Source organism: Equus asinus, chromosome 5, assembly GCF_041296235.1.
Source record: "Equus asinus isolate D_3611 breed Donkey chromosome 5, EquAss-T2T_v2, whole genome shotgun sequence".
Lineage (NCBI taxonomy): Eukaryota > Metazoa > Chordata > Mammalia > Perissodactyla > Equidae > Equus > Equus asinus.
In genome coordinates this window covers 80,054,511-80,076,261 of record NC_091794.1, presented here as the reverse complement: position 1 = coordinate 80,076,261, position 21,751 = coordinate 80,054,511, and the positions used below count along the sequence as shown (strand labels likewise).

The 21,751-nt window shown below is 55.2% G+C and overlaps 1 protein-coding gene across 2 annotated transcripts; it reads left to right on the top strand.

The window, feature by feature from the left end:
- The first annotated feature begins 2,499 nt into the window (after positions 1–2,499).
- Positions 2,500–21,601, top strand: TIE1 (tyrosine kinase with immunoglobulin like and EGF like domains 1). 2 transcript variants are annotated; one of them, XM_014867502.3, is made up of 24 exons: positions 2,500–2,587; positions 2,781–2,936; positions 5,703–6,020; positions 6,096–6,206; positions 7,659–7,814; positions 7,977–8,108; positions 8,254–8,394; positions 8,614–8,742; positions 9,512–9,657; positions 9,907–10,051; positions 12,248–12,406; positions 12,593–12,730; positions 12,929–13,225; positions 13,730–14,020; positions 14,344–14,534; positions 16,698–16,908; positions 17,070–17,180; positions 17,395–17,585; positions 18,583–18,696; positions 18,809–18,879; positions 19,834–19,874; positions 19,962–20,058; positions 20,143–20,242; positions 21,146–21,601. In XM_014867502.3, the coding sequence occupies exons 2-24, from the start codon at positions 2,879–2,881 to the stop codon at positions 21,215–21,217; spliced, it is 3,420 nt and encodes a 1,139-aa protein (XP_014722988.3). In that variant the 5' UTR covers positions 2,500–2,587; positions 2,781–2,878; the 3' UTR covers positions 21,218–21,601. The 2 variants fall into 2 exon arrangements, with proteins under 2 accessions (XP_014722988.3, XP_070366226.1); XM_070510125.1 differs by lacking the exons at positions 12,929–13,225; positions 13,730–14,020.
- The last annotated feature ends 150 nt before the right edge of the window (positions 21,602–21,751 follow it).

Below are 21,751 nucleotides of genomic sequence, written 5' to 3'. Positions count from 1 at the left end.
CAGCCACACCACAGACTGTCATAACCCAAAAATACTCTCTCAAAACAAATTCAGACCTTGACTCTGACTTCAGCCATCCATCTCCCCAACCCTGTTTGTCTGTTACCTCATTAGACTAGAGTTCTTCCAAATGTGGTTGATGGCCCAGGACTAGTCTGAGAGCTGTTACAAAGAGACGAGGGCGTAAACTGAGAATAAGCATTCAGAAGCTTTCATAGCAATTTGCAACATCCAAGTGCCTGATCAGTGAACTCACAGACCAGAGAAGTGTTAAAGAATTCACACGAGCACATAGGAGGGGCTTGGAAAACACACTTGCATGCAGATGTGGATCCCTGGGAAGCTGTAGGCCTGTCCTCACCTTGGTTTCATTAACCTGCTCCTAGAGAAGGATTATGCAATGGTCTGAATGTCTGTGTCCCCCCAGAATTCATATGTTTAAATCCTAATGCCCAGTGTCATGGTGTTAGGAGGTAGGGCCTTTGGGAGGTGATTAGGTCATGTGATGAGATTAATACCTTCATAAAAGAGGCCTTTGCCCCTTCCACCTGTGAGGACCTGCAACCTGGAAGAGGTCTGGCACCCTGATCTTGGACTTCTAGCCTCCAGAACTGTGAGAAATATATGTTTGTTGCTTATAAGGCATCCAGACTGTAGTACTTTGTTATCGAAACCCAAATGGACCAAGACAGACAACGTGTCCAAAAGCAGCAGGCCCAAATCTACAGGTTGGCTATGAAAAATACACGACAATTTTCAGCATCACTCAAAACAGGTCACACCATTGAGCAAACACAGACACGCTTAGCTCCACAGCCCACAGTGGAGCATGAGGCTGCCCTGCTGGGACTCGGGCAGCCTAACAACACGAGTCCTCTTTCCACTTATGGGCAAATGACAACTAACTTCATTACCTTCCCTTTTTATGTCCAACTACAGGCTATTTACTAATAACATTCTAAATCAAGGTCACTAAAACTTGGCATTTGGAAACTAAAGTTGGCATGTAGGGTTTACAAAAAAAGTCTACTTCCGTGTTCCACTAGGAAACCTGGCTGCCCTGAAACCCCTGGCAACCGGCAAAACTCCTGTACATGCCCACGTGCCAACAGCTGGAATTCCACTATGTGAAGGAAGGCGGCTTTGTTAGCAGTGAATTAGCCTCACGTGGAGCCGGGTGTAATGCTATCCTTGCCAGGGCTTTTCTAAATAAATTAGTTTCGCTCTGTCATTATCAGTTTAGTTTGTTTTGGGTTTGAGAGTTAACCTTACCATGTGTACAACTGCATATTTGTATTAACATTATTTTAGGCCTAGAATTTCCAGTGACTGAGACGTTAAGATATGCATTACGGATTGAGTATTTCGATTGCAACAGCAGATGTATACACAACTCACTCAAAATTTGTTTGTGCAGTGGTATTTCATTTGTGACCTGCTGTTTGTGAAAAGGTGCTATTTCAATTACTTGCAGCAGCATCTCAACACACATAAAAATATCCTTTTACACTTATAGGACATTGTTTTATAATACAAATCCCTGTATACAAACTCTGCAAGATTTGCACTGTATTTATCTACAGATCATTACTACTGAGTTTTATTTCCCAGTTGAAAGCGGGGAGAGCAGATGGGCCTGGAGTCTTTGGACATGCCACAGTGTCACAGAATCTCCGACTTCATTCACAGCAAACACCTGTGCCAGAATGTGTCATTTTCAAGAACAGATGCTGCCCAAATGTCCTCTGTAAGGACAGACACACCCCCACCCACCCCCAACGGCGGTCATTCTGTACCTGCAGCTCATGTTCTGTTCTGGGAACTGCCAGTGGTGATGCCAGGTGGAGCAGCGGTGTGGGGCAGTGAGAGACGACAGGTCACAGCAGAGGCAAGATCCATGGGGCTGTGGAGGCTTTCAAGGGGCTGGGACAGCTCCCGGGTTGTTGTCAGCCCTCAAAAGTGAGTACACCGCCTGGGCGGGCTCCTGCTGTCCCAGTGCCCAGGAATGGGTCTGGGTTTGCTGTAAAACGAATGACATTGGGCACACAATAAGCAGAAGCTTCTGTTAGTGGCTTAAGCTCAGGACTGTAAACGCAAGACTCCTTGCGTGTTCCCCTTGGTTTGCTTAATGCGTGCCCTTGAGGAGAAACTAAGTCAGAAGTTCAAGTCCCAGCCTTGCCAGGACCTCAGAGGGCCCTCAAGCACACAGGCCTCAGTTTCCCCATCTGTAAAAGGAGAGAGTTACACAAGATAGAATTGAAGGTCCATTTTTGCCCTGAGTGAGTGTTCTTTTGTTCGTTTGTGTACATTCCTGGGCCCACAAAGATCCTTGTGTTACAGACGTGCCCTGCTCTCTAGGACACCCATGTAGCTGTGTCCTGGGGCACACGCATGAGGAACTGTGTGGGCCCTATTGTGTGTATGTGCTGGGAGGAGGGGAGACTCCAGAACAATATCCTCCCCCATCCCTCCTCAATAGGCGGAAGCCACTGGCTTCCTCCCTTTCCTGCCTCCTGCAAGCCTGGCCGGCAAGACTGAGGACCAAGGGGAGAAGAGAGGATGGGAAAATCAGTCCAATAGCCCCCAGGTCTGTCCTTACCACAACCCTCCCCCCACCTCAAGTGACCCCATTCCAGGGGCTTCCAGGCCACACCCATCCCCAGCCTTGCAGGGGCCAGACTAGGGGGCTCCTGGAGGCCTAGAAACAGGATAAGTCCTTCCCGCCCCTCTCGCCTGCCACCCCTCCTACCTAAGCTAAGTCACTTCCTTTTCCTCCCTAGCACCAACACACACTGACCGGCATAAGCTGAGCAGCCAGACCCAGATTAACTGACAGTGGGCCCAGCTTGTCCTGGCTGGCCTGGTCAGCCTCCGGAGTATGGTCTGGCTGGGGCCCCCTTTACTGCTCCCCATCCTCTTCCTGGCTTCTGATGTTGGTGAGTCTCCCCCAAACCACCCCTCCCAGTCAGTCCCCAAGGCCCTGGTTCTCCCCCGGGAAACCCTATCATCACCTCCACCACTTTTCTCCATACTCTGATGAGCTAGAAAGTGGGATCAGGGCCAGGGAAAACCCAGGCAGTCTCTAGAAATCACTGCAGCCTGGGAATGGAGGAGTGGGGAGAGGGCAGCAGCCACCAACTGTGCTAGACCTTAGGACAAGTGGCGACAGCAGGGCCTATGGGCCCTGTGAAGTTTTCAGGGGGTGCTCATAGGTCAGTGCGTTGGAGTCATTCAATTATTCATTTGACAAACATTTATTAAGAACCAACGATATTCCAGGAGCTGTGCTAAGTGGTGGGCCATTAGCTGAGAGGCAGGCAGCCTCCACATCTGCACACTGAGATAAAATGATGCTGAGCTCCTATGGCCATTATGGGGTTTAAATGAAGTATTTACACAGAGCACTTGGCACAGTACTGGCATCCGGTAAGGGCTTCTGAGTAACTGGTAGCTGATTGCTTCAGTGCGCTGGCCAAAGAGGATTAGAACGCAGAGCTGCCTTCGAGTGGTTCACGGTCTAATGGGGGACACAGGACATGGGGTGCGGGCTAAACAGATAGACCCAGAAGATCCAGAGGAGAATCCCAGGGGCGTCAGCTTGCTCCACCTTGGGCTAGGAGACGAAAAGAGAGTCAGGAAAGACTTCATTAAGAGTGGTGGTCTTCATTCTAGGCAGCCAGAACAACAGATGCAAGTCTCAGAGACATGGAAGCACATGAGAGAGAAGGTTCCTGGAGGGAACACAGCAGGAGGGGCAGAGTGAGAGCAGTAAAGGGCTCAAGAGCAGGCACTGTGTCCTGAGGGCAATAGGGAGCCATAGGAGGCTGTAGGCCAGAGAGTCACAAGGTCTTAGACGTTGTGATCCACTTCGGAGGATGAGTTGAGGAAGGAGGGGTGAAGCTGTTGGGATGGTGCAGGTGAGTAAGGGTGAGGGCTAAAGGAGGGTGGGCCTGGAGATGGGGATGAAGTCAAGAGGCTTTGAAGAAACAGAATGTGCAGAATTTTGTGGTGGATTGGGGCAGCCAGCACAATGCTAAGAGGTGCGGACTTTAGAATGAGACAAATTGACTCTGCCAGTTACTAATGGTATGACCTTGGGCAAATTTCTTCTCTCGAGTCTTCATTCACTGGCTATAAAATTGAGGTAATAACAGCCACCTCCTAGGATAGTTGGGATGATAAAATGAGAGAACACAAGTCAAGTGCCTGGTATATAATTGGCCTCCAATAAACATTAATTATTACAACAGGAGGAGTAGGAAAGACTCCAAAGTTTGTGTCTCAGGTGATGGGTGAGTCAGGGAGCACCAGAGAGGGGCAGGTTTGAGGAGAGCTGATGGAAATGCAGGCCCGAGCTGAGAGGCTGTCCCAGGGTCACTGACTCAGAGCTGCCAGTTAAAGCCAAGGGAGTGGATGAGCTGGCTGGAGGCGGCCTGAAGAATAACTGTTATTACCCTCGCCTGTAAATGGAAAGACATCACCTCCACTGGAGGGTGTGAGGCTCCAATGGAAAACAGGTGCTCAGCACAGGATAGGCAGTCAGCAAACCCAGCTTGACTCACGGTAGGCCTTGAAAGAACAGGAATTGATAAGCTAAGTGGCAGCCAGCAGGCAGACACAGAGAAGGAGGGGCCCAGGAGGGTGTGAGGCCCGGGGCTGAGAAGGCTCATGGGCTCTCCCTGGTCAGGCCTGGCCTCCAGACTCCAGCTCCACTTGGTCTCTCCCGACTCTCAGCCTCACACGTGTGTTCCAACCACACGGAGCCTGGACAGCCCCCTGTCCACGCCATAGGCTTTTTCACTCCATGCCTTTACTCAGGCTGCTCCCTCTGCCTGGAATACCCTTTCCTACCACTGACCTTTCCCCATCCTCATTCTCCTCACCCTCATGTCCTGCTCAGCTTTAAGACCCTGGAGCTTTGTCTCCCAGGAGGCCTGTCTTCATCCCTGCCTCCCTCATGCTGGGTTAGGCACCCCTTCTCTGTGCTCCCCACTGCACTTAGCTCCTTGCATTTGACAGGTATGGCCATGTCTGTCTCCCCAACAAGGCAGAGAGCCCTTTGGAAGGCAAAGAGTAAGGCCCACCTCCAGTCTGTGTCTGCCCCAGGCCTGCCCGCCCCAGGCCTGCCCTCCCTGTTTCTGGCCTTTCACTAGGCCCAGAGCTCCCTTCCTTTCTGCCCCACAACCACCAGGCTCCAGAAGCCAGCCTCTCCCACCTTAAATCCCAGCACTGCAAACATGTCTAGGTTTCTGGAGTGACAGGGAAGGGTCCCTCCAAGACCCGTCTCTTCTCCACGGCTCTCCCAGCCCGCACCCTCGTGGTGGGGGGCAGGGAGAGAGGAGCCCCTTTGCAGAGCAGTGGAAGAGACAGGTCAAGCAAGGGGGCTGATGGGGAATAAAAAGCGAGGAAACGGAGACGGAGCATCGATCATTCTTTCCGAAAGCTGGGCTGTAAAGGGAAGCCATCTGGCAGGAGAAGGGAGGGGACTGGGAGGCCAGAGAAGGGGCTTTGTTTTTGTTTTTGTTCTTCTAGGATGAAGAGGCTTGAGGGAAAGGGGCCAGCGCACGGAGAAGGGGAAAAGGAGAGGAAGGGAGGGGGTGGAAGCGCCTGATAAAGTGCAGCGCCTGGGGGGGGGGGGGGGGGAGAGCAGCGGGGAGGGGTTGGGGACCCCAGCTGATCTGAGCTCTGGTGTCCCGCCCCAGGTGCGGCCGTGGACCTGACGCTGCTGGCCGACCTGCGCCTCACCGAACCCCAGCGTTTCTTCCTGACCTGCGTGTCCGGGGAGGCCGGGGTGGGCAGGGGCTCGGACGCCTGGGGCGCCCCGCTGCTGCTTGAGAAGGACGACCGCATCGTGCGCACGCCCCCGCCCTGGCAGCCCCCGCACCTGGCCCGCAACGGCTCGCACCAGGTCACGCTGCGCGGCTTCTCGCAACCCTCCGACCTCGTAGGCGTCTTCTCCTGCGTGGGCGGCGCGGGGGCGCGGCGCACGCCGGTCATCTACGTGCACAACAGCCCCGGAGGTGAGTCTGGCCCGGGGGTAAGGAGGGGGAGGAGGGGGGCTGCCTTCACCTCTGACCCCAGCCTCCACCCCTCAGCCCACCTGCACCCGGACAAGGTCACACACACGGTGAACAAAGGCGACACGGCAGTGCTGTCCGCACGTGTGCGCAAGGAGAAGCAGATGGATGTGATCTGGAAGAGCAACGGTGAGCGGGCATCTGAGCTGGGTGGGCAGATAAACCTGTAGGTTTGACACCCGGACCCCTCCATCACCCTCAGCACCCCCAGCTTTGGCCCTCTACACACCCATGACTCTGACACACCTGTTACCCCCCGGCCCACCTCCAGGCCTGTCCTCTGCCCTGGACCCTGGGAAGCACGTGCATCCATCTCCTCTCTAGCTCTGAGCTGTCCTCCTACTGCACACAGAGGAGCGGCCCCTCCCAGTCAGCTACCTCCTTCCCTGTCACCCCCAAGTCAGCACTCTGTTAAACCCTCGCCTTTGACTCTCCCCTGGGAGTTAGCAGGTGCTGTTATATAGCCCACCTGGCAGGGAGCAGCAGTCCCCAGGGGGAAGAAGAAAACTGGTGACAAAGTCCCAGCACAGGCGGGGGAAGTCTAACATCTTCCAAAGATCTGTCCAGACTCACATGTGGGGGCCTGGGGATCTCGGCCCAGGCCTGCCCCCGCCCCGGCCCTGCAGGCCCTCTGGCCACCCCATGGGAGGGAGTGGCCCCAAGATTCCTGCCGCAGCCCTCAGACGCCCAGCCCTTGGGCTGCCTCTTGTGTCCCTTGGCTCCTGAGGGAGGAGGACCCTTCTCTTGGCTAAGGTGTTTGCCTCCTGGGCTCCGGCCCCACAAATTGATAAGAGATGTGGAGAGTCAGGTAGACCTGGGCTCCCTTGAGTCTGTTCAGTCCTGAGCAGAGAGGCAAGAAGGGGGTAGGACAGGGACCCTAATATTAGGGTCTGCATGTTCTGGAGGGAGAGGAATCCCCCAGTGGATGACACCCTAACTGTGCCCAGAAGGAGGAATGGGAATTAGCCAAAGAAGGAAGGAAGGCATTCCAGAAGCAGGATAAATAAGAGCAAAAGCAGGAAGCTCTGAATAGCGTGGTGTTTCTAGAAGAGAAACAAGCAATTCGGGAATTCAGGAATGTTAGGAGTCGGGCACGTGTAGAGAGGCTGAGCAGTGGCCAGACAGATGAATAGGATGCGCCAAGGGGCTGGGTGTTGTCCTGAGGCCAGTGGAGAACTGTTGCAGGGTTTAAGAGGGGAGCTGCAGAGGACTCTGTTACAGAAAAATCACACTGCCTGCTGAATGGAGGACGGGTGGGAAAGGGGGAGACTGGAGGCAGAGATTGCTTAGGAGGCTGTGGGAGGCTGGGACTGCGTGGTGGCGGAGGGCATGGAAAGAAGCGGACTGCTCTAGGAGATGAGAAAGAGTTAGACTGAACAGGACCTGATGGTTTACCCAGTGGTTGGTGGAACGTGGAGAAGAGGATGCTTCCTGGCTTTCTGGCTTGAGTACAGACACTCACTGGTTCCTTCCCCCAAGTCTGATCACCATGCATAGTGCACATTGGTGTGGCACAGGTGGGCAGAGGGCAGTGCCAGCTTTCATGTGGTGCTGAGGCCCCTGACCTGTTTATGCCCCCAGGATCCTACTTCTCTACCCTGGACTGGCATGAGGCCCAGGATGGCCGGTTCCTGCTGCGGTTCCCAGATGTGCAGCCACCATCAAGTGGCATCTACAGTGCTACCTACCTAGAAGCCAGCCCACTGGGTAGTGCCTTCTTTCGGCTCATCGTGCGAGGTCAGGGGCAGAGGGCAGAGGTGGTGGGGGTATGGGAAACGAGGAGCCCTGTGGGCACTTCCTGTGGGTCCCCTGGATCCCCTAGGCCCCCAGGGCTGCCCTAGTCCTCAGCAGCAGTGGTCAGGTGGGTGAGGGTCAGCTGCTGAAAGAACATTCCTCCAGGCTGTGAGGCTGGGCGCTGGGGCCCAGGCTGTACCAAGGAATGCCCAGGCTGCCTGCATGGAGGTGTCTGCCATGACCAGGATGGCGAGTGTGTGTGCCCCCCTGGATTCACTGGCACCCGCTGTGAGCAGGGTAAGGAGGACCTAGGCAGGAGAGGATGCCTGGCTGGGGGAAGACCCTCAAACCATGGGGATGGAGCTTGGGGGGTGAAAGTACCAGGTAGTTGCTACACCCTGGGGTCCGACAGAGGCCCCACACCCACATGCCCTCTTTCTAGCCTGCAGAGAGGGCCGTTTTGGGCAGAGCTGCCAAGAACAGTGCCCAGGCACATCAGGCTGCCGGGGCCTCACCTTCTGCCTCCCGGACCCCTACGGCTGTTCTTGTGGATCTGGCTGGAGAGGAAGCCAGTGCCAGGAAGGTAAGGACTAACCCACTCTCCATGGTCCCTGACCCGGACCGGGGCCACAAGCTTGATCTGGACCCTTCGCTCCTGCCTGAACTTACACACCAAGCCCTCCACGATCCCTGTTCCCCTGACCAGTGCCCTCTCCACCCAGCCTATCATTACCCAGACCCCAGCTGTGCCCTTGTTACCCCCTGGCCTGTGCCCCTGTAACCACACCTCCTCTGTTCCCAGCCTGTGCCCCTGGCCATTTTGGGGCCGATTGCCGCCTCCGGTGCCAGTGTCAGAATGGCGGCACTTGTGACCGCTTCAGCGGCTGTGTCTGCCCCTCGGGGTGGCATGGAGTACACTGTGAGAAGTCAGGTATGAGCACAAGGGGCTGTGAGACCCCTCGAGACAAGTCAGCATTCACCAGGCATGTCTCCCTGTTAGTACTCAAAGTCTGGAAGGAGTTCTCACCACTCAGCCCACCATCCGTCCAGGGGTGGGCAGCAGCCCAAGTGTGTGGGAGCCCAGAGGAGGCCCCTGAGCAGTCTGAGAGGGTCAGGGAGGCCTTCTGGGAAGCAGTGAGGTCTGAGATGGGATATGAAGGATGAGAGAGATGGCCGGGGAAAGAGCATAGGCAAAGGCCCAGGGGTTGAGAACCCAGGCTCAGGTACCAGGACAGTGGAGTGGAGGAAGGCTGGGAAAGTGGTCAGAAGAGGTCAGATCTTGGGAACGTTGAATGGCAGGCCAAAGAGTCTGCACTTAATATGACAGAGGTGGTAGGGAATTGTTGAAGAGGCACAGGTGGTCAGACGTGTGTTCGAGAAAGGGCCCCAGCTGCTGAGTGGAGAATGGAAGCAGGAGACCCCGGGGGATCTGTAGCAGGGCCCAGAAACGAAGGAGGCCTGACCCGGTGTCCAGCTGTGAGGCTCGGGAGGGGCCTGGGTGCAGTATGAGACGATGTCAGGAGGTGGCAGGGTGCGGGAGGTGGGCTCTGCGGCTATCAGAGGTGGGGAGGAGTGACTCGGGTGACTCCCTGGAGGGTCACGTGGGACTTTGCTGGCTTTCAGACTCGGGTGACTGGGCAGATGGTGGTCAGTGTCTGCCCCTGTGGGGGCTCTGGGATGAGTGTCCTCTCTCTCCCCAGACCGGATCCCCCAGATCCTTGATGTGGCCTCAGAACTGGAGTTCAACTTAGAGACAATGCCCCGAATCAACTGTGCGGCCGCGGGGAACCCCTTCCCGGTCCGGGGCAGCATGGAGCTCCGCAAGCCAGATGGCACCGTCCTCCAGGTGAGCCCCGGTGAGCCCTAACCCAGGGCCCCGTCCCGCCAGCTCCACAGTTGACCCCTCAAACCCCGACCCCTCAGGGCTTTCTATGGGCTCTACCCACTGACTTGGCCATGGCTCACATAGGGTTGGGCTGATTGTTGAGGGGCTGCCACCTGGCTTCTGTCCTCTCATCAATCCAGACAGACACATGCGGTTCTGCCACATAGGGCACATTGTCTGTGGTCTGTCCCCTTCCCCGGTCTCTCTCAGTCCACCAAGGCCATTGTGGAGCCAGACAGGACCACAGCTGAGTTCGAGGTGCCCCGCTTGACCCTCGGGGACAGTGGGCTCTGGGAGTGCCGGGTGTCCACATCTGGTGGCCAAGACAGCCGACGCTTCAGGGTCAACGTCAAAGGTCAGTGATGTCCTGGGGCTGTGGAGGATGGACAGTGGGCAGAGTGGGCACCAGTCAATGCTGCTCAGACTGGGCATTGTAGCAGGAAGGGCAAGGGCATCTAAGGTCACAGCCCAGCACCAGGCAAAGAAGAGGGCTTGGGATCAACCAGAGGCCTGGGCTGGGCACCCTCAAGGCTGGGGACAAGCTCAGTCCCATCTGGAAAGGACATCCCGTGCCTCAGAAGCCCAACACCTTCCAGCCTTGCCCAGCCTCCTGCCTGGCCGTGCTTCCCCTCTCCACCTCCTGCAACCCCTCCTGGCAGACACACACAGGGTGCCTTTAATTGTGCCTCTGGATGCTGCCTCCCGACTCTGAGTCACATCCCAGGGCACTCAGTGCTAGAACAGGGGAGCGCATGGGCTGTGGGGCGCAGAGGGTGGCCTGCTCACCTTCCCAGAGGTGCTGCGTTGGAGTCTCCAGGGGAATGAGGAGGGAGCCACCCATGCTGGGATTGCTCAGAGCAGAGCACCCGACCGACCGGGGTCTGGGTGACCCTTCACTTCCTCCAGCACCACGAGGCCTTGGCCATTCACACTCTCTGCTGCCCCTTGACTCCTCCTTCCCTCTACTCCTGACGTCCCCTCCTTCCCCACAGAAGCCCAGACCTCTCTCTCACCTTCCTCTTTCTCACTGTCAGACTCTGCTTCTCGCTTGCTCACCAGCCCCCTCCCATGACTTTGCAGCCCCTCCACCACCAGGAAATATGAGCATGGCCCCAGGGCTCCACCTGCAGCCTTTCTCTCCTCTCTCTCCCCAGCCTTTGGACCCAGACGAGCTGGATTCGAATCCTCACTCTACAAATTCCTAGTTCCATCACCTTAAGCAAGTTACTTAGCCCCTTGTAGCTAGTTGTTTCTCTCTCTGAAAATGAGATATCAGTGCTCACTTGATAGGGTTGCTGTGCAGATTAAATTAGATGATGCATTGAAGCATTCAGCATTGATGCAGAGTATGCACTCAATATATGTTGACATTTATTATCATTTAAAATGTGATTTACTCCGAAGATTTCACTGGCCCCCTGGCAACTCCCAGATATGATCTGCAGCCTGGACCCCTCTCCTGAGCCCCAGATCCATTTGGTGGGACCTCCATGAAGTGAGATCTGGTTCTGAAGTCAGTGTGGAAGTTACCTGGTGTCTGATTCAGGGGCCCAGCTGCCTCCTGATCAGCTAACCCCCTGCATGAGCCATGGGCACCGGGGGTTCCAGAGGATCCAAACTGGGACTTCATCTCTCTCCAAATCAGCACCTCCTCATGACCTGCTCATTTCTGTCTGAAGCCACTGTTCCTCTCCACCCCCTCAGCTCATAACCCTCCATCCTGCTTGACCCACCTGCCTTCCCTCCCTTGCTTCCATCCATCCGTCCATACATTCTTCTTAGAAAATCTTCTTAGTAAATGTTTGGAAGAAGCAAGGGAACCAGTTAAGGCATCAGTGCAATAATCTGGAGAGAAAGCTAAGACTAGAACAGGGGCAGTGACCATGGAGTGAGGAAGCAGGGCAGGAACACAAAAGCTGTTTTGGGGTAGAACTGACTGATTTTAGCTCAAACCCTGGCTCTATCTCCCCCTGGCTGCATGTCCCTAGACAAGTTCTTCAGTGTCCCTGAGCTTCAGTGTCATCATTCATAACACAGGAGCAATGAGCCCCATCTGAAATGTGGTTCTCAGAATTGGGGACCATGCATATGAAGCATTCAGGACAGAGCAGGTGCTTCATCACTGGCTAGTTTTTTTTTGTTTTGTTTTTAATTAAGAAAATGATGAATGATGGGGGAAGGGTGGAGAGCAGGCTGACACCATGTTCTCTCCCTGCCTTGGGCTTCAGCCGCTCTGTCCACCCCCACACTGCATGGGCATAGTGCGCTCCCCTAAACCCTGTTTGGACATGTCACTCCCGCACTTAACATCCTTTGGGATACCCTCATGTCCTTATTCCCAAGACCTTGTGCCCCAAGCTGCCCAGGGGGCAGAACTCTGTCCTCCTTGGGCCCTGGTCATCTGTTGAACTTGGTCTCTCCCCAGCCCAGAGGGTCTCCAAATCCAAACTGAGACCCGAGGTGTCTTTGATGGCCAGAGCCCAGAGTCCTCTCATTTTCCTGAGGACTGGGTAGGCTGTCTGGCCATGCCTTATGCCGAGTCTCCTGGCAGTGCCCCCAGTGGCCCGGACTGCTCCTCGGCTCCTGGCCAAGCAGAGCCGCCAGCTTGTGGTCTCCCCACTGGTCTCCTTCTCTGGGGACGGACCCATCGCATCTGTGCGCCTGCACTACCGGCCCCAGGACAGCACCATGGACTGGTCAGCCATTGTAGGTGAGTGGGAAGAGAGCTGGGGTGGCAGGGGGCTGGGGCAGGACAGGGGTGTTGGTCATAGGAGGGAAGAAGGGGAGAATGGAAAGGGAGGGAGAATGGCGTAAGGAGAAGAGAGGGCTGAGGGGAGAATGGCAGGTCTAGAAGCAGTTGGAACTGAATAATGTGTGCTGTGCACCCCACCCCCAGTGGACCCCAGTGAGAATGTGACGTTAATGAACCTGAGGCCGAAGACGGGATACAGTGTCCGTGTGCAGCTGAGCCGGCCAGGGGATGGGGGGGAGGGAGCCTGGGGGCCTCCCACCCTCATGACCACAGACTGTCCTGGTGAGAAACCAAGAGTTGTCCCTTCCTGTCCCTCCAGGGGCCACTGTCCTGTACACTCAGGGGTTGTCATGTCTTGTCCACCTCAGGGGCCCCTGCCTTTCCCACTGGAGATTGTCCCACCCCGTCCACCAGGGATCACTGTCCTGTCCTGCCCCAGGGATCCACTGGACAGTTCTGACCCCTGACCTCTGGCTTCAGAGCCCTTGTTGCAGCCATGGCTGGAGGGCTGGCATGCGGAGGGCCCTGACCGCTTGCGAGTAAGCTGGTCCTTGCCCTCGGTGCCTGGGCCACTTGTGGGCGATGGTTTCCTGCTGCGCCTGTGGGACGGGGCACGGGGACAGGAGCGGCGGGAGAACGTCTCGTCCCCCCAGGCCCGCACCGCCTTGCTGACGGGACTCACGCCTGGCACCCACTACCAGCTGGATGTGCGGCTCTACCACTGCACCGTCCTGGGCCCTGCCTCGCCCCCCGCACGCGTGCTTCTGCCCCCCAGTGGTATGCTGGGGAAGGGGGTCACAGGCTCGGGATGAGAGGGGTTTAGGAGACTGGGTGGACATGGACAGAAAACATGGGCATAAGGAGGACCCAGGATATCAGGCAGACATGACACAGGGAGGACATGCGACGGGGGAGGTATAGAATACCAGGAGCTTATGCGGTGGAGCAGAGCATGGGGAGGTCACAGTTCATGTGCAGAAGAAGGGTCATGGGAAGGAGGACGTGAGACTTGAGGGAATACAGGGCATGGGGGGGACATGGGAGGATCTGGGACACCAGGAAGATACGGGATATGAGGAGAACGAGGGGAAGCAGAAGCTCAGAGGTGGAGGAGGCTATAGAGAAAGGAATTTAGGCCAGCAGGGAGGGTGGAGGTTGGCAGGGTGGCTCCCATTCTAGGGTCCACAGAGCAGAGGACCCAGCTAGAGTGGACCTGTCTGACCCCACAGCTACATAGCCTGGTCCTGTCTGAGCCATGCCTTCCCACCCCCATCTCCCCAGGGCCCCCAGCCCCCCGACACCTCCAGGCCCAGGCCCTCTCAGACTCTGAGATCCAGCTGATGTGGCAGCGCCCAGAGGCTCTGGCTGGGCCTATATCCAAGTACATCGTGGAGGTACAGGTGGCTGGGGGCTCAGGAGACCCACTGTGGATGGATGTGGACAGGCCCGAGGAGACAAGCACCATTGTCCGCGGCCTCAATGCCAGCACACGCTACCTCTTCCGTGTGCGGGCCAGTGTCCAGGGTCCTGGTGACTGGAGCAACATGGTAGAAGAGTCCACTCTGGGCAATGGTGAGAGAGCAGGTCCCACGGGGACTCCTGGGCCTAGGGTTGGTCTCAGTGCTCTCTCCCTCCACATGATCCTGCCTTGAAGCTGGGGCATTCTGGGCCCCTCCCCACAAGTGACATGAGCTTTGGTACTGGGGGCCCTGACCCTCCCCTTCTTATGATCTGCTCTCTTAGGCAAAATCATCACTCCAGTGACCCCCCGTCCCTAGGCCTCACATCCCCCTCCCCAGTACTGGGATCTCTGACCTCTCCCTCTGTGCAAGCCCATGGTGGCCTCTGGGTTCCCTAACCCCCACCCCCTGATCTGCCCCTCTTTTTGTGTCTAGGGCTGCAGAGCGGGGACCCAGTCCAAGAGATCCGGGCAGCTGAAGAGGGCCTGGATAAACAGCTGATCCTGGCTACAGTGGGCTCCGTGTCTGCCACCTGCCTCACCATCCTGGCTGCCCTCTGCACCCTGGTGTGCATCCGCAGAAGCTGCCTGCATCGCCGACGTACCTTCACCTACCAATCAGGATCGGTCAGTCATCTGTGCCCGCCCCAGGGCGCATATGTGCAGACCCTGTGTACACACAAAGTACTTGTACACCTCGAGTGTGTGTGTCTTTATGTGGTGGGTATAGACTATACTCAATGACACTCAAGGGCACAAAGTATATTTTTCTTTATTTCTCTAGAACTGAACTCAGCTCATGAGCCCGTTTATATTAGTGGTGAAACATTTACTATTACCAGTTCAGAGGAATTTCGATATGTCACCGTGGTCAATTCGGGATCTCCCCCTTCTCCCTAGGGGGGATCTAAGCCCAGGTAGCATGGTGATGTCGTGGAGGGGCACCTGGGCTTCATGCTGGCCTCTGTCCTGGCAGGCCCTCCTGGACTTGGGAGACAGCCTCCATCTGCACACATCTGTGGCTGATGTCCTCAGGCGTTCTGTGGCCTCCTGCCCACAGCCCACTCATTCTGTGAGCTCCTCATTCCATCCTCCATGCTTGTGAATCCCAGAGCCTCCTTTGGGAGACTTAAGGACTCTAGGGTGCCTCCCTGTGTGGCGCGGAAGGCAGCATATTCTGTGGCCCTCAGATCCATTGCCGCATCCCCTCACCGAGCTGTTTCCACCACTCTGGAGTTGCGCTTCCCTGTAAACCAGTCTGAGCTCTCTGTCCTTCTGTAGTCCACGCCCTTCCAGCACACAGGCCCACACTCAGGGGTGTGAGTGGGGATGCACTGCTGGCTCCTCTCCAGGGACCCAGCATCACCTCACCTTGTCACCTCCTCCCATCTCTCTCTCCCACCCGCCGGTCCTATCTCTTCGGAGATCTTCCCCACTGTTGTCACTTATGATCCAAACTCTGCCCTTGGTCCTCCAGGCCTGGACTCTTATATTTAGACCCAAGCTTTGGCATTTCAAAAAACCCCTCTTCTCTCTCAAGGGCTGATCCTTGTGATAGAAATCCTAGTGTCCAAGGCTATTGTCTCTGTCATGCTTTGAAAATACTCCCTTCAGAGACTCAATTGGCTCCTTTGTTCCAGACTGCTTTGGCCCTCCCTCTGAGGTCAGTGCCACAGAAGGCTGCCACTGCTGTGGTGGGGGGAGGGCAATGGGTACCAGTGTGGAGGGAAGGAGGTGGGAAAGCAGCCTTAAACATATATATTTTCCTAACATACATCAAGATATACCTACATATGTCTGCGTGTGGGTGGGTGTAATGTGAATGTGTGTGCCATATATGAGTGCATGTGTGCATTCATTTGTGGGTATATATGTGTGTATCCCTGATAACATGTGTCCCTGTGCTTGTGTTCTTCCATGTGCACATGTGCATGTGTACCTTGGCTGGATGCACCTGTATACAGTGCCACCACTAGAACATGCATGTGCATTTTTATGTGTGCCTTCAGCTTGCCGTGTTTCATGTGAATCCATGTGACCCATGTCCCGAACCCTCACCCATCAAGCTTGGCTTCAGCTCACTTAGGGAGCCCCACCACTGGGTCTGTCTTCACCTTCTTCCGGTTCTCATATTGGCAGCCCCTTAGTCCTGTTCAGCTGTTTCCTTTTGCTGCCATCAGCTCTGCCCAAGTGGCCCAGCTCCTGCTCAATGTGGAAAGTGGACATTCCTCTTTGTTACGCTCTATCTTCAGGTCCTGGGTGGTCCATAGATGGACACCAAGAGGGCAGACTGCTGTGGAGAAGAAAACCCCTCCACTGGCACCCAGCAGCTCAGGGCTTAGCAATAAATGTACCCCAGCCCCCTGCCCAAGGCTGGAATCCTCTCCAGAGCATCCCTGGGGACAAAGAAGCCTGGTTGTGGGATGAGTATAATAATGGGAAGCTCACTGCTTCCATCAAGCTCATTCCAGTTCCTTTCTGTTCCAAATGTTAGAAATGTCATCCTTCCATTGACTCACTCCTTGTTCTTCCAGAACCCCACACACCTGAACCCCAGGCTGTGGCCGTGGACACCTGTCCACCTGATGGCCCACTCATGGCACCAACTCCCATGATTCTGTCTCAGTATGTGTCATCTCTCTGTATGTCTGTCCCTGGCTGGCCACCAGGGTGCCCTCTGTCTGGGTCTCTGTCCATTTGTCTAACCACTCTTTGTCTGCCTATCTGTGCCTCCTGCTGTCCCCATGTCTTTTGCCTGGACTGTCTGCCCACTTGTCCCATCCTGTGAAGGGCGAAGAAACCATCCTGCAGTTCAGCTCAGGCACCTTGACGCTGACCCGGCGACCAAAACCACAGCCTGAGCCCCTGAATTACCCAGTGCTGGAGTGGGAGGACATCACTTTTGAGGACCTCATCGGGGAGGGGAACTTCGGCCAAGTCATCCGAGCCATGATTAAGAAGGACGGGCTCAAAATGAATGCAGCCATCAAGATGCTGAAAGGTCCACTGGGAGTGACCCCTGAACCCAGCCCCAACCCTCTCCTTTGTCCCACTCATCCCAGGCCCCACCTGGCTCCCTCCAGTAACTGACCCCAGCCCTCACCAGCCCATGCCCTTTCTCCAGAGTTATTTCTGGCAAGTGATACTGGATTCTTTGCACAGAGTATGCCTCTGAAAATGACCATCGTGACTTTGCGGGAGAACTGGAAGTTCTGTGCAAATTGGGGCATCACCCCAACATCATCAACCTCTTGGGGGCCTGTGAGAACCGAGGTGAGCCCCCAGTTCATCACCTACCCCTTCTTCCAAACCTGCATCATCAGCCACCACCTCCTCCACATCAGTAGCTTGCTGGGAGCTTCAGGTTACCTAAACTTCACTAGCAATTCTCCTTCATGCTTCAGGCCCCTGTATGTTACCATTGGGTACCTGCTGCCACCCCAGGCTGCCTGTAATAAACCACCATTGTACATCTCCTCACCTCCAGGTTACTTGTATATCGCTATTGAATATGCCCCCTACGGGAACCTGCTAGATTTTCTGCGGAAGAGCCGGGTCCTGGAAACGGACCCAGCTTTTGCCCGAGAACATGGAACGGCCTCCACCCTCAGCTCCCGGCAGCTGCTGCGTTTTGCCAGTGATGCTGCCAATGGCATGCAGTACCTGAGTGAGAAGCAGGTGTGTGTGTGTTGGGGGCATGCTAGAGAGATGAGAGGAGACCACTGGCCCGACTTCAGGAGATAAAATCAGCAGGCTCTAATTGGATGTGGGATTGAGAAATAGAGAGGACATGACCCCGAGTTGCTGGCCTGGGTGAGTGGGTAAGGGCACAGGACGAGAAGCAGGTCTGGAGGAGGTGTTGGAGGTGAAGCATCCAGGGGACATCTTGGTGGAGGTGTTGAGTTAGCAGTTGTAGATGCCTGCCTAGATGTCAGGAGAGAGGTCTGGGCCAGAGACAAGCATCTGGGAGTTGTCTCCACACAGATGGTGATGCTAATGGTGAGGGAGTGGGTGAGACCCAGCAGGAGAGGGTGAGGGTGGAGCAGAGGATGGAGGCCTGAGCCCCAGTCCAAGGACATTCTGCTTGAATGAAAGGAGAGAGGGGAGAGTAGCAGGAAGGGAACGTGAGACTGAGCGAGGGGAACATGAGACTGAAGGAAGGCATTTTAAAGTTAGGAAGGTCCTGAGTATCTTTGAAAGCAGAGGGGAAGAGGCCATTGCAGAGGGAGGGGTTGATGGAGAGAGGCAGAGGGCCAAGTGGGAGGATTTAGAACTCAAAGGAGAAGGTCACTTTGGGCAAGAGAAGAGCATTTCCTTTCTCGTTAGTGAGGAGAGGGGAGAGGTTGGGAGAGAGCAGGGAGGCAGCATGTGAGAGGGGAAGGTGCAGTGTGGTCACTGGGGAAAAGCCCACCATTGTCTCAGAAAGAGGGATACAGCCTGAGTTGGCTATGGCCCAGGTTATAGGAAGGTAGGGATGACAGCCAGCACTGTGATTTTTCTCAGGCAAGAGTCGCTGATCCAGGGCAAGGCCTAGGTGGGTAGGGAGAAGAGTAAGGGGCTACCAAAGGCATGGAGGGTCCCACAAAGACTGGCCATGGGGCCAGACCCCTCACTGGCCCAGGAGTCCTGGACTCACTCATCCCCAGTCTTCCCTGACTTCTGACTATGCCTGCAGTTCATCCACAGGGACCTGGCTGCCCGAAATGTGCTGGTCGGAGAGAACCTGGCCTCCAAGATTGCAGACTTTGGCCTTTCTCGGGGGGAGGAGGTTTATGTGAAGAAGACTATGGTAAGTCTCAGCCAGTCCTGCCCCTCAGGGCTCATGCCTGGCCCCTGCCCCCCAAGACTCCTTAAATAGGCCCTTCCTTCTCACCCAACCCCTCAAACCCACTCTCTCCCAGGGGCGTCTCCCCGTGCGCTGGATGGCCATTGAGTCTCTGAACTACAGCGTCTATACCACCAAAAGTGACGTGTGAGTGTGGGGTTGGGAAGGGGCAGGAGGGCTTGGTCCCCCAAGGATGCACGCAGGCATCTCATACATGTCTCAGGTAGTCTAAGGCACGACTTTGGCATCCCTAGAGTGTGTTCCAGGTGTGACACAGGTCTATCTTGGGTATACCTTGGCAATGTCCAGCATCTTAGTGGGAGGGTAGGGGGCTAACTGGAAGGAAGTTTTGTCTTGGTAGGTGTTTCGGGGTAGTATTGGGGTAGGGGTACTTTAGGGCAGTCTTTGTCTAACAGACTGGGGGATGCCTTGGAAAGATTTTGGAATGCTGGTGGTAATGCCTGGGTAGATGGGGAGACCACTCAAGGAATGCTCTCCGCTTCCTCTCTGAAGGGCAAGGTCATCCCCACCTGGGGACCTAACCAGAGCGTGACCCTCAAGACTCCTCCTCTCTGCTCCCCACGCCCAGATGGCCATCTTGACACACCCCTGCTCCTCTCTCCAGGGAACCTGGCCTGCCCAACCCACCAGTCCTGGCTCTGCCCTTTGGCCCCAAGCCCTTTGGCCTTGGCCTGCCTGGCTCACTGGCCATCATACCAACCACCCCTCTGACCACTACTTGCCTGCTTCCTGCTTCTGCCCCAAGACCCCCTAGATTCCCTGCCCCCACTAGAATTCCCACCCTGGTTTCACCTGACAATCACCTGCATGGAGGTTGTGACAGTGTGAGAGGCAGTTAAGAGCACAGGCTTTGGAGCCAGACTGCCAGGGTTTGAATTCGGCTCTACCACTTACCAGCTGTGAGACCTTGGGCAAGCTAGCTAACCTCTCAGTGCCTCCATGTCTCCATCTCGCCAAGGCCAAACACTTGCAGAGTAGACACATGCAGGGGCTGGGAGGGGCTGCACACCTGGTAGGTAGATGATAAGCTGCTGGGCCACAGGGCCTACAAGGTAACCAAGTGCACCCTCCTCATTTCAGTTGGTCCTTTGGGGTCCTCCTCTGGGAGATCGTGAGCCTTGGTGAGTCCTTGACCCTGAGTCCTCAGTGCCCCTATGTTATCCCACCTGGGGCCCGTGGGCTGAGAAAGCTTTTGTCCCCTCCGGCAGGGGGCACACCCTACTGTGGCATGACTTGTGCTGAACTCTATGAGAAGCTGCCTCAGGGTTACCGAATGGAGCAGCCTCGTAACTGTGATGATGAAGTGTGAGTCACCTCAGCCTTGAGCCCTGTGACCCCCATCACCCTAGGTAGCCCTGACTCCTCATCTCAGCACCGCCCCCTCTGCAGGTACGAGCTGATGCGTCAGTGCTGGCGGGACCGTCCATATGAGCGACCTCCCTTTGCACAGATTGCACTGCAGCTGGGCCGAATGCTGGAAGCCAGGAAGGTGAGGAGACCCAGGGTGAAGCGGGTGGGGCTCACTAAGCTCAAAGGGGTGCCCTATTATAGGAGCCAGAAAGCAGCAGCTTCCATGTCCCTGTCCCCACCACTGGCTGCCAACACAGCTAGGCCAGCCCCAGGATGCAGCCTTCCTTTCCAGTTCGTGTTAGGTTGTTAGGTTAGTCACTAGGCCCTTCTGACCTCTTCCAAGGCCACTGCTTAATGCCAGCAGGAAATCCCTCCCCCTAGTCCCAGGTCCCAGACACTGGGGCCATCAGCCTGTTCTCATTTGGGACACCTCTTCTCATCTGGCAAGAGTGCAAGCCATGAATGGTCAACCAACCAAATGGGTGGATGGATGGATGAATGAATGATACAGTAATTGAATGAATGAATAGAATTAGTGGATGCGTGTTACAATAATCATACAAATAAACACTTTAACTGAATCTAATAACCATGTGAATAAACAAATTATCAAGTAAATACAAATGAAAAAATACATGAGAATGCATAATATGATAAGTTCTTCATATGAATTAATTAATGACTAAATAACTATAGGAATTAGTAAACTATCTTAAGAATGAAGGAATGATCAAATAACCATATATATGGGTAAATCATCAAAAATAGCCTTTTGAATAAATGAATAAGTAAATGAATGAATGAATGCATGAGCAAACAATTCATTGGATGAGGGCATGAAAAAACTCCTCTCTAACAATTGTTTCAAGGGTCTCACCTGTGCCCCCCACCTATGGTCTGACGCCCTTGACCATGGGGCCATCTTGAGTCTCCAGAACAAATCAGTGTCTCCTCAAACGCCCCAACCACATGGAAGTCAAGGACCTCTAGGCCAGAGGCACCCCCATCCCTGGCCCCCACTAAAGCTTGCTCTGCTCCCCAGGCCTATGTGAACATGTCGCTGTTCGAGAACTTCACCTATGCGGGCATCGACGCTACAGCTGAGGAGGCCTGAGCTGCCGTCCAGTCAGAACCTGGCTCTGCTGGCCAGAGCAAACTCCGCTCTCCAGTCTGTGACTTCTGACCCGTGTAGCCTCTGACCTGAGCTGCCTCAAGGAATTTTTTTTAACTTAAGGAAGAAAAGAGGGGATCCAGGGATAGGGTGGGCTTAGGGGAGTTGGGTCCTCATCCTTTGCAGTTGCTCCCATGCCTCCTGCAGCTACTCTGACAGCTACCCCTCACCTCCTTCCTTCTAGTTCAGCTGCTTCACATATGTGCTCCTCATTCTGCTACCCACCGCACCCCCTACAAATCCTACCTCAGCTCCTCCACCCAAGCCAGCACCCAGCCACTCCCCACTCCTGGCCTTATAATCAGAAAAAATAAATGCTCTGAGAACCTCTATCCAATGTCTACCTTTTATTGCTGGCCAATCAAGGGGAAAAGTTGAACCAAAGAGGGAGAAACTGGACTTTCCAGGAGAAGAAACACTGTCCCTAGTTATATTGTCTTAGGCCCAAGCCCTCTGTTGGGGTTGCCTCTCCATGAT

Bases quoted from the DNA above. Each gene is read 5' to 3' on its own strand.
- TIE1 (XM_014867502.3), top strand. From the start codon at position 2,879: ATGGTCTGGCTGGGGCCCCCTTTACTGCTCCCCATCCTCTTCCTGGCT. The intron at 7,815-7,976 runs GTCAGGGGCAGA...ACATTCCTCCAG, and splicing joins CTTTCGGCTCATCGTGCGAG to GCTGTGAGGCTGGGCGCTGG. The intron at 18,697-18,808 runs GTAAGTCTCAGC...ACTCTCTCCCAG, and splicing joins TTTATGTGAAGAAGACTATG to GGGCGTCTCCCCGTGCGCTG.